The 12257-nt window shown below is 47.5% G+C and overlaps 1 protein-coding gene across 1 annotated transcript in view; it reads left to right on the top strand.

The window, feature by feature from the left end:
• The window catches only part of SYT13 (synaptotagmin 13), a 43287-nt gene extending 34419 nt beyond the window's left edge, over positions 1–8868 (top strand). Inside the window, exons 5-6 of the mRNA XM_027979653.2 lie at positions 3053–3182; positions 4977–8868. Of these exons, the coding sequence (XP_027835454.1) occupies positions 3053–3182; positions 4977–5281 (435 nt within the window). The 3' untranslated portion in view covers positions 5282–8868. The remainder of the gene's footprint in view (positions 1–3052; positions 3183–4976) is intronic.
• The last annotated feature ends 3389 nt before the right edge of the window (positions 8869–12257 follow it).

Here is a 12257-nt window from a genome sequence, read left to right as displayed (position 1 = left end):
CAGGGACTCAGACTTAAAATGGGAACCAGGTCAGTATCCCTCTTACTCTTGCCATCAAGATTAAACAGGATGTCTCACTCTTCCTCCTCACGCTATGTATTATGTGTTAGCTGTGTCCTACGTGCTGGGAATAGCTTTGTGCGGATGACAGCCTTGATGGACAGATATTGTAACTGTACCTAGCACGGAGTGTGTTGCGTTAGCTGCTACCCTTAACGCCATTACCAAAGTTCCTGGCAGCCCCCAGAAACATTCCATCACACGACTAGCCACTTAGGGCTGGTTGAATTGTTGCGGTCATATTGAAGACATGTTTCCTGAATGGAAGGTGTGACCCAAGCAGAGGGCTGGCTAGCTCCTCCATCCAGCTTTACTCCCTAAATCCTGTCTCCCCTTCACCCAGAAACATTGTTCCCAATTAATATTTTCAAGAAGTAGTGACTATCCTTTCTTGATAACTGATGATAATCATCAAAGCAAGGGTAAAGATGCCGTCGTGTGCACCAGACACTGTTCTAAGCCATTAAATAATTCCTCATTTAATGTTTACCACCCTATTGGGTGGAGGTATTATGGTTCCCATCTTACAGATGAGGAAATGAAGGTTTGGGAAAGTGAAATAACTTGCCCAAGGTCACATGGCTAGTAAATGGTGAGATCAGACTTGAGACCCGGGTGGTCAGATTCTGGAGTCCATACGCTTCCCTCTACCCTTCAGACTATGACCTGCCCCCTGTGGGGACTCCCACTCATTTTTGTCCTTCAATGGATTTGTTGAAATTCCAAACAAACTCTTGTAGGAATCTCAGTGGAGAGACTCTCTAAAGCTGCAGACGGTGGGGGGCGGGGGAGGGGCAGGAGGATAGACATGCTGGCTGCTTCTTGGAGGCATCACAAAGCACAGTGAGTGTCTGTGGTATGTTAGCTCCCATCGTATGCCTGGCCTTTGTTGACATGGTTGGTCATTCTGTAGACTAAGCCAAGCCCCGCTCAGCATTAGTGCATCACATTATTGACGTGATCACATCACATCTCTCAACCCTGCAGGGGCTGGAAGGGATTCTGCCGAGGTCCAGCCCCGGTGGATCCAGGGTGATTCGAAGGTGGGGGGACGGCGTCGGCATCTTTGGAAAAATACATATTTAATTACAGATATAGAGATTAGAAACGGATAGTGTAGTAGGAGATAGTGTAGTGGAGAAAAGGAGGCTGAATCCAGATGGGAATTCAGCCAGAGAAATGGGAGCAAGAAGGAAGCGACATGGGGGAATCAGTCTTTCCGGAAACTGATCCAATTTCTTTATTTTTAGGTTTGCTTATATACCTTTTGTTACACATAGGCACGAATACAGAGTCACACGGGGGTCAGCAGTCCTGACCTTTATCAAAACCAGGTGCTTCACATAAAAAGGTCTTAGGGATTTTATGATCCTTTATTTCTGATAACCAAAAAACTTATTTTTTTCAAGGGTGTTTTTTCTTAAACCAGGCACCACCCTCCAAATAAAATTACATTCCTATAGGGTGAGGGTGTAGTGAGTTACAATCAAGAAAGGAATTTATTCAACCCAAGGTCAACATGATTAATCTTAAAGGTTAATACTTATTTCTCCTGTATGTTTAAAGGTTTATGCTTATTTCTCCTATATGCTTGTTATATTCATTATAAGGGCAGGGAATATGGAGATTTAGCAGCAAACATCAGCCCAACAAATGAAAATCCTTTCATCAATGTTCCCCTTAAGATCTATTTAGTCTTAAGATAGTGATAAAGTTACATTTTTACATAGCAAGGACACAGTGATTTATAACAAAGTACAGTGATCTATTACAAAAGAGAAAATCCATTAACTCAAAAAGCCTAGTATTGCTAACATCAAAAACTACTATATTTCCTTTTCTATAGTCCAAATATATTGATTAATATATTCCCAGGTGTCTAAGGATATGGAGGCCTGGCGGCCATCATTGACTCAACGAGAAGAAAAAGCTGTTTATGGTTAAGAGGTAGTAAACAATCATGTGCGTAGTGGCAGGAGTATGGATAATCCTGTCACACAAGCTAGTCTGTCAGCAGAGAGGTTTGACCTGAGACATCCTTGTCCCACCCAGAGCAGAGAATTAGCAGCAATTATTGACACAACAAATGAAAAACCCTTCAGCAATATAATTCCTAACCAACCCACTATACTAATAATTTCTAACTCCCCAAAAGAATTTGCCTTTAGTAAGTCTAAAACATCTCATGCCTCTCAGATTGGGAGGCTGTAAACAATCACATGTGGCCGGACGAACCTATACAGGTGGGCTAGATAACCTTCAGAGGAGTCCGTAAGCTGAAACACTCTTGTCACGCCCAGGAATTTTTATTGCCTTGTAGCTGCACGTTTACTCCTTCTCCGAGAGAAACAGTTATGGGGGAGAGCCCCCGTAAAGTCAGAGGTGTAGGTGAGAGCATAAAACAGACTCTGGTTTTGGGGTAGATGCTTGGGAACAGGGGGTTTCCTGAGGCTTGATCATGCCTTTGCGTATGCCAAGCCTCCTTCCTCATGACCCTTGCCATGGGCGGAGTTCCTCACGCTGGCCCCCCGGCAGGATTCTTTTCCACAGAAATGCCTTGCAACATCCTGCTGCTCCAGGAACCTGATCAGTCAATGCAGTGGTTTTCAAACTAGAACCCTAGGGTTCTGTGCAAAGATGCCTGAGGGGGGCACAGGTGATAAAGTGAGAGGAAGTCCTGGCCCTCTGTCCCGGCCGCATCCTGAATGGCATCTCTTTGATCTGTTCGGTATGTTGGGTTTGAATAGGAGCTGTTTTTAAAATCACAATTGTGGCGAATGAAACAAACTCATATTGAAACACAGGCTGGCATAGGATCTCTCTATGCCCTCCTCCCTTCTGCAAGCCTGGAGAAAGCAGCCCTGATGGGTAAGTGATTTCAAGGATGCCTCCTGGATACAACTCCAGGGCGACCTCAGCCTCAGCGATAGTGACGGGGCCAGAGGGCATCCCTAAGTGAGGCTCCACGCCTGCCTCCCCGATTCTGTTTCAGGAGCTGTCTGCGGGGATGGGAGAGGTCCTTCTCTCCATCAGCTACCTCCCGGCTGCCAACCGCCTCCTAGTCGTGCTGATTAAGGCCAAGAACCTCCACTCTAGCCAGTCCAAGGAGCTCCTGGGGAAGGGTGAGTGAGGTGTGAGAGGGGAGCCGGGGCCCTTCTAGGTATGTGCACAGATGGAGGTGGCACCTGGGAGGCAGTGGGGACAGGTGAGCAGGGTCCTGGAACCTGAGTACTTTTGTACAGTCAGCCTCAGCTGTGTCCTCCACCCCCAAGCTCACAATCAGTTCTGAAGGACACCCTCGCTTCCCTAAAGTCATGTCCATTAACTCCCAGGCCAGTCCTACCCGTTAGTGCCCAGATGTCAGCTTCCTAGGGCTCCCACCTTGCAGATCCATAGTGAGAAGAACAGCCTCATCCGTGGGTCACAGGAATCCTAGGATCAGACTGTAGCCAGGGAGTGGAGAATCTGGGCTGTAGGGGAAGCTTGGCCCCACTTTGTCGCCCAGGCCTGGCTAGGCACATCTTCTGGGCAGGTGGTGGGATTTCCCTTCTCCAGTCTCAGCTAGCCACCACTCTGCTCTCCACACCCACCCTAGACTCCTCCCTCTTCCCAGCCTTTGTCGACCTGCCATCCCCAGACCAGCTGGTGTGGATGACGGCAGAGGCATGTGGGCGCACAGGCTGAGGAGGCGTCTCTGCCCCATATACCCAAATAAACATCTCTTCAATGGCCCGGAAGCCTTGGCTTTTCTCTCTGGATACTCCAGCACAGGCCCCAAGGCTTAAGGACCAAACAGCCCCTTTGGTCAGAGCAGGAAAGAAAGCAGCATTGGTCAGCCGTGTGACACCCGGACTGGGAGCCAAGTGCTCAGAGCAGGATATAAATACATAGATATTTATAGCAGGAAGCAAATAAAGAATTGCCTCTGCAGTCAGGACCTCTGGGCAAGAGATTTTTGATGAATGAAAAATCACCCGAGTTGGTCTGGCTGACAGATCCCTGAGCCAGAGATCAGAACTCAATGCCTTTGCCTCATCCCCTCTAGACAATTCTTTGCCTCCTGCCCTTTTTATTTTATTTTATTTTTATAGCTCCTGTCAGGACAATTATAGCCCAACACTTTATCACTTAAATATCTCTGTTGAAATAACAAACTAACCACCTGGGGGTGATAATTATAGCAATAAACATAGAGTAACAATTATTCTCACATTAGCTTTGGAAACCTTGACTGATGGAAACACGATCCCAGCCCAGAGCCTCGAGATGCTGTGTGAAACTTGTCTAGTAACCTGCTGCCTGATTTCTGGGGTGGGGGTTGGGAGCCGGGCAGCTCTACTGGGGTCAAGGCAGGCTGCCCTCACCCTCCACGTGGGGTGGGATCCTCCAGTAAAACTTGCAAAAGAACAGAAGAGAAAAACGCAGTCAACCAGCAGGAGACCTCTATCTTAGGAAGGGATGAAAATGCTTGGATGAAGAGCTAAGGGGATGAAGACATAGGGATAGCTTAGTGTTCCTGGTCTGGGTTTAAAATCAAGCTGCAGGACGTCTGAACCAACATCCTGGGCCTGTGGGACGTGATATGGGACGTGAAGGCATTCAGAGGGGCTCTTGAGAAAGGTTTCCTAGCGGTGTTTCAGTGTGACCCTGTCACGGTCCAGGCAGGAGCTTTTGCTGTATCCTCATGTTCAGACTGATGCCTGCCATAAGGTGGGCATTGAATCACTGTTGAATAAATACATGGCCCATGAGGTCGGGGGAAAGGGCTGGAGGAGCGGAAGCCTCAGTGAGGATCTAGAGCCGGAGACCCTGTCTCTCCATCCCCAAGAGCAGCACGACCCCAGCTCTTCCTGCCTCAGACCCCAGAAGCTGACTCCTGGCCCCTCTCTCTGTCTCTTTCCCCTGCCCCTCCCCAGATGTCTCTGTCAAGGTGACCTTAAAGCACCAGGCTCGGAAGCTGAAGAAGAAGCAGACAAAACGAGCCAAGCACAAGATCAACCCCGTGTGGAACGAGATGATCATGTTCGAGCTGCCGGATGACCTGCTGCGGGCCTCCAGCGTGGAGCTGGACGTGCTGGGCCTGGGCGCCGAGGGGCAGAGCTGCGTGCTTGGCCACTGCAGCCTGGGCCTGCACGCCTCGGGCTCCGAGCGCAGCCACTGGGAGGAGATGCTGAAGAACCCGCGCCGGCAGATCGCCATGTGGCATCAGCTGCACCTCTAGGCAGCCACCCAAGCCGCCGCCCTCCTGGGGCACAATCTGCCCCTTCCCCACCCCACTACCCTCTGCCCCCTCCTCTTGTGCCCCATCCGCATTCTGACACCAGAAGAAAGACATGTGTGCAGAGACCAGGACCCTCTTCCTCTCCCATCACACTCCTGTTTCTTAAGAATGAGCAAGGACCGAGACAGGACATGTGGATCAGAAGGAACACATTTTGCTGATCTGTGTTGTTGAAAGAGATGCTTATCAAATAGGATCCGTGTGGAGGTTTTGCAGTGGGTATCAGATGCAGAGAAAGCTGAATTGGGGAAATCACGGATGCAAAGAATGTGGCTTTTTAAAAATAAGCATGTCAAAAAGGATGACAGAAATGCTGTATCCTGGATCATCTCAAAAGAATTAGAGATGGTCAGGGCGGGATGGAAATTCAGCCGGCATGAAATCATGCTACTGACCCAAGGCACTAACCTAGCAGTTCCCAAACAGTGTGTGAAGAATCACCAGCAGATTCCCAGACCCTGCTTTAGACATTCCAAATCCATGATCCTGGCTGGACCCCAGGAGCCTGCATCTTTAACAAGCACAGAGTGGTTTGGATGAAGAAGCTGGAGCACTGCATTTGGAGAAATCCTTTTCACAAAACCCCCAACTCGGTTTCACAGTCCTCGTCGGGCCCCCAACTCCCTGGGGCAGCCAGTGCCATCGCTGGACATTTCAACCATGGTGTGAAATTTAGGAGCCTCCGTTTTTTATTTTAATCATTTGAATTCTTAATGTTGTCGTTTGTGCTTTTTTGGATCCTGCTCTTGGACTGAATTTTGTGCTTTCTATTGAATAACTGTATTGTTTCATCTCAAAATCGGTTTCTGTTATACTTGGGGAGCCCTTCCCTGACTAGGAGTAGGTGGGATTCCCCCATTGGTTATTGGGCACTAGTCGTCATGTCCACCAGCATTACCAAAGTGACCCTCTGAGTCAGACTCCTTCCTTCTCAGCCTCCCAGCTGCGTGAGGAGGAATTCCATCTGGGGCGCACGTTAATTTAGTCCGGGTCTGTGGAAGGGGAGGAGGATAGGAGGTCTTTTCAAGTGTGCCTCTCGCTGTGTTTAGGATCTATCACTTTAATTAGTAAATAATCGGCAGCTAGGTTTCACATCACTACCTGATTATTCCAAATAGCTGTCCACATCATTAAGTACAATATTATGAGCCTTGCTCGAGCGGATGTAATATTTGCCTAGGTAACAGTATTTCTGGGTTCTGTTGTTGACCGTCTGTAAACGCAGCCTAATGATGTGGCAGCTTGGCCTCTGAATGATGCAATAGATGAAATTGTGCTCCCATGCCACAGGCACCCACCCCTCACTAGAAACAAACTCCGAGGCCACCAGCAGATCATTTCTAAGCTTCATGTTGGCAGCTGAGCATCCCTGGCAAGTGCCAGACATTGCTAGAACCACGGACTCCGCATCTGGACTTTTTAATACTGACAGGGAAACTCTGGGCCTTCAGAGGTCACCCTGGGTCCCTGATCTAGAATTCCTTTCCTTCAGTCCTGTAACAAGTCAAGTCATTCTTGGTCTCTGCCTGAGAATTTGAGCAGAGACGTGTCATCTTTTGTCATCACTTTTCCTTTCTGGACAGCAGTAGGAAAGCATTTAGAGATAACTTCTGCCGATCCCCTGAAGGAACAGTAACAATATCTCATTCCTCATAAATGAGAAGATCTTTCACATAATTGGACATTTCTCCCATTAAGTCTGGCCACCTCCTGCCAAGTGTTTTTTAGGCAAGGCGTGGGTCACTGACTTCCTACAACACATCTTTTGAGAGCCCTCTCACCACTGTGGCCTCCCTTTTTTGGTTGGCATGCCGAAACAGAGCAAAGCCTCCCTTGCGTAAGCTGACCAGCACTCAGTTCTTGGTGACAACTGCTACTCTAATTCAGAGGAGTCTGGATCCTAGACTTAACATCAGGAAAGGTGGGTTCTACTTCCTTCTAAGTCCATGAGCCTGCCATACAGTCACACCAAAGATGTTTGCAGTGAGCTCTCGGGGCCCCTGATGCCACCCACAGCCATCAGCTCCACCCCATGAATATCATGAGGCATTCATTTCTTTGGTGTCAAAGTTTTCGTTTTCCAGAATCCAGACGAAATGTGTGTCCTTGAAAGGAGTCACATGTCACTGCCTGACATCTTTGGTGTCAGCCTTCATCTCACTGAACAGAAATAAGACAGATTTTGCAGGTGGGTTTGCCTGTTGTGTGCACTGGTGTATTCCAAGCACCTAGAGTACAGTCGACTCATCGACCCTTAATAAAAATGTGTTGAATGAATTAGTGAATGAAAGATGGGTAGGGGAGTAGGAGAAAAAATATACATTTTTATCTAACTTGAATGCAAATCTGAGTCCTAGTTGAGTTCTCAATGGTAAGGTCCTCAGAAACCTTAGCAGCTGGCCTAGAAATTCATAATGTTGAGTATTACCATTCACCTAATGATAATTTATAGCTCACTGTGTAAATAATTGGGCTTCCCTGGTGGCTCAGATGGTAAAGAATCTGCCTGCAGCGATGGAGACCAGGTTCAATCCCTGGGCCGGGAAGATCCCCTGGAGAAGGGAATGGCAACCCACTCCAGTATTCTTGACTGGAGAATCCCATGGACAGAGGAGCTTGGTGGGCTGCAATCCATGGGGTTGCAAAGAGTCAGACGCTGCTGAGTGACTTTCCCTTTAATTTTACTTTATGTAAATAATTAGCATAGTGAGCTATAAGGATGAGGATATATAGATGAGAATATAAAAGCTGCGTTTCCCATCAGAACTCCATCTCAGTGAATTTTAAATTACCCAGAGATATCAGACTTGCAGATGAAAAAACTTCAGTAATCTTTGCATCCACTCACCTTGTACCAGATAATTTTGCAATTGACTACCAGATTAGAGTAATTGGGTCTATGCGAATGCATCCGATCTTTTCTTTAAAAGAAACACTTGGTCCTTTGCCAGGGAGCATTTTCTAAGTGCATGAAGTAGAGGTGAAAATAAAGGGAGAAACTGTCTCCGACTGGGCTGTTGCCCACGAGCTGATCTGACTTTGTCACAGATATGGCGATGGGGTAGAAAACTGAGAGTCTAATCTCATTCATCTTGCGACTCACTTCTTGCATCAAGTCCCTATATATTTGTTGAGTGCCTATTGATCAAGACCTTGCACGCGTCTGCCCATTTCAATTTGAGATATGACTCTGGGTGTAGATTGAGTAATGATGGATCTCCCCCAGTCGATGCTGTGTAGAGAGAGCTAGGTGGGAGAGCAGTCCTCTGGGGCAGCTCCTTTGGGAAATAAAGGAGTCCTGGGCAGCGGGAGACTGCAGCCCACGCAATCGGAGGTGAGGACCGCCAAAAAAGACCTAGTCCTTGTGATCTGTTTTTGCTGCCTGTGTTTCCTGTTGTCAGTGCTGTGTCTATTCTGCAATCATGAACCGAAGCACAAAAAGACGCATGAGATATTGTACTCATATGTCTGGTGTCACACTTTGGAGCAAAAACCTTGCAGTGGTAAATAAATGACTTCTAACAGGGTCAGCTGCCTAGTGTGTGCCTGTGTGTAAGTTCCTGTTTCTTACTTTGGACATGGATTTCCCTGGTAGTCCAGTGGTGATGAATCGACTTCCTAATGACCCCACGCACCGCAGCTACTGAAGCCCACACACCTAGAACCTGTGCTCCGCAACAAGAGAAGCCACCACAGCAAGAAGCCCATGCCCAGCAGTGAAGACCCTGTGCAGCCATCGGTGAACAAATAGTTTTTAAAAGATGAAGCATAAAAATAAACACATAAAAACTTTAGACATAGGCAATGCAGGAAAATAATCCTATAAACACATGTGAACTCCTGCCAAGTTCTATAAAACTTGACAAATATAGTTGAAATCCCCTTAGCCTCTCACTCAGGACATCACCATCCTGAACTTGGGATTTCTCACCCCAAACCTTTCTTTGTATTTTTACTATATGTATGTGTAAACCTCATAGAGTAGTTTGTGTTTTTAATTTCAAATTGTCTCACATTATTTTTTTGCTCCACGTTAAAATTTTGAGCTTCCTCAGTGCAGATTTCTGTCGCTCTAGCTGCTCACTTTTTGCTGCTGTGTTATTTTCCATTGCATGAATATGCCACAATCGCATTCCCCTATTGACACATGGTTAGATATTTCTCTCTTTTTTGTGTGTGTTGGAGGAATTGCTGCTGTGAATGTTCTCAGGCAAGGTCTCTTGGGGCTTGAACTTTATTCTTGACAAGGAAAGATGGAAACTTGTTTCCTCTAACATACGCCCAAAGAAATAGCCCCATCACTGGAAGAGGCAGGGCAGTGGCTGAGCAGTCACCTGTGCTCCAGGTGGCTGGCAGGGACAAGGGAACTTCAGAGTCCTATCATCTTAGGGCCTCCTTGTAGCTGCTGCCACCCTGGCTTCAGGAGGAAGAGGCTCAGACAATGAACCAGGGGAAGGGCCTGAATGTTCAGGTCAGTAGGAAATCAGGCAGTTTATGTGGAATTAAAACCAAAGGCTCTGAAAAAGGATGCTGCTACTTAATCACTCAGTTGTGTCCGACTCTCTGTGACCCCATAGACTGTAGCCTGCCAGGCTCCTCTGACCATGGAATTTTCCAGGCAAGAATACTAAAGCAGATTGCCATTTTCTACTCCAGGGGATCTTCCTGGCCCAGGGATTGTATCCACGTCTCTTGCATCTCCGGCATTGGCAGGTATATTCTTTACCACTAGCACCTCCTGGAAGCCCTCTTAAAAAGGATGCTGCTGCTGCTGCTGCTAAGTGGCTTCAGTCATGTCCGACTCTGTGCGACCCCATAGACAGCAGCCCACCAGGCTCCCCCTCCCTGGGATTCTCCAGGCAAGAACACTGGAGTGGGTTGCCATTTCCTTCTCCAGTGCATGAAAGTGAAAAGTGAAAGTGAAGTCGCTCAGTCGTGTCTGACTCTTAGCGACCCCGTGGACTGCAGCCTACCAGGCTCCTCTGCCCATGGGATTTTCCAGGCAAGAGTACTGGAGTGGGTTGCCACTGCCTTCTCCCTTAAAAAGGCTAAATGAGCCATAAAGGCTTCACTTTCCAAGTCTGTACATGTAATTCCTTATTTTATATTATATATATTTGTTATATTTTAATGACAGCCGGGATTTTTATTTCTGTATTAAAAGGAAAAGTGGCTCTTATCCCATGTAGCCAAATATTGTATAGACTGTGTTTCACAGGTAACTGTGAATATGGCCCCTGATGAGCTCAGTCACTCAGTCCTGTCTGACTCTTGGCAGCCCCATGGATTATAGCCTCCCAGTCTCCTCCGTCCATGGAATTTTCCAGGCAAGAATACTGGAGTGGGTTGCCATTTCTTTCTCCAGGGAATCTTCCCAACCCAGGGATCGAACCCAAATGGGCTCTGAAGCCCCAAACTAAGATTTAAGAATCTGGATTTACCAAAAATAAAAATGGAAGAGGCAAGAAGAGTTTAGGGATGATTTTATGCTGGGCTTTCCACTGAACCACATTAAATAACAAACTCCGCTCCAGCCTATGAAATAACTCACGTCTAGAGCACTGCATTTAGGAGCTGGGCAACCCAGCTGGTCTCTGTCGCTGCCACCTTCATGGTTCTGGGTAAGTCGCTTGCCTCTGGGCTTATGCCCACATCTATAAAATGAATTTGGAGAAAATGATCACACTTCAAAATTTAATGTGTTATGATTTGGTAATTGAGACTTCTCATGTGTATCCTTGGCCTCCAATCTCATGTGTAAAATGAACTAAACCCACGTGCATGGGTACCTGCCTTCCCTGCCCTGGGCCAGGTTTCCTGACAGCCACTTGCTCTTCCAGACAGTATGTGACATTACCTGAGGATCTGCGTCATTATCTTCTCATGTGCTTACTTGCTAATGGAGCCGGTGGTGATTTTTCCACACGAGAGTTTCTATTTTTTAGAGTCAACTGGAAGCAACACCATTTCAAGAGCTTAGAACCCTAGCATCTTTTCTCTCTACCATCCTGGGCGGATGCCTGGCAAAGGAAGAGCCATAGGATGTGGCTGTGGATGGATTTAGGGGGTGGGGCTTTTCTCAGTACCAGCCTTGGAGAACTGCCCCCTACACCCATCCCTCGTCTCCTAAAGAGGAGCCACCACAGGTAGTCCCTGGCAGGGCCCTCAGCATCATCCTGAAGCCAGAGATGGAGGCAGGTGCCTACCTGGGAGGAGGTGGGAAGAAGCCAGACTTAGGATGGGAAGTCAGACTTTGTTATAGAAAGCAGTCTAGTAGTGGTGGCTCATCCTCAACCGGGTGAAGTCTTTTCTCAAGGCAGAGTGGCTGGAGCCTGGCTTCCCGTCCCAGTTTCCCAACGTTCTTCCTTGGTGTCTCAGGACAAGTGGATGATGGCAGAATCCTGTTTTAGAAACGCAGGAATTCAAACCAGGAACAAGCCAGGAGAAACCTGGTTTTCCCCACCAAAAGCAAACCAACTCTCTTTGTGGTCTCTGCCCTCAAGGGTCAGGTGAATTGAGCTCTCAACCAGAAGATGGTGCCCTGAAGTCCTCTCTCCAGGCTGAGAAGGAAAGGAGGGTCAAGGCAGAGGTTGCCACTCCAGCTCTGAGATAGGTATTGGTGGCTCTGTATTGAAAAGTAACAGGCACTCCCTCAGCCAGGCTAGGCCCTGGAATTCTAGGTGAAAAAAGGGAAACCTAGGCTTCTTAGCATCTACTTCACCCTGATGTGAGAGGTAACAGTAATGACGATAATGATCCTGCTCATCATGTTCTAAGTCTCTGCTCTGTGCTGAGCCCAGAAGATGCAGACTCAGATACGTGACTTGTCCAAGGTCTCGCAGCTTGTAAGAGGCCAAGGGGGAGATTTGAAGCTGGTACCGCTCAAAACTGTGGCAATCCTAGACAGCATATTAAA

The sequence above is a fragment of the Ovis aries genome, chromosome 15 (assembly GCF_016772045.2).
Source record: "Ovis aries strain OAR_USU_Benz2616 breed Rambouillet chromosome 15, ARS-UI_Ramb_v3.0, whole genome shotgun sequence".
Lineage (NCBI taxonomy): Eukaryota > Metazoa > Chordata > Mammalia > Artiodactyla > Bovidae > Ovis > Ovis aries.
Note: the sequence above shows the minus strand (reverse complement) of the source record. Positions and strands in the feature narration are given on the sequence as shown.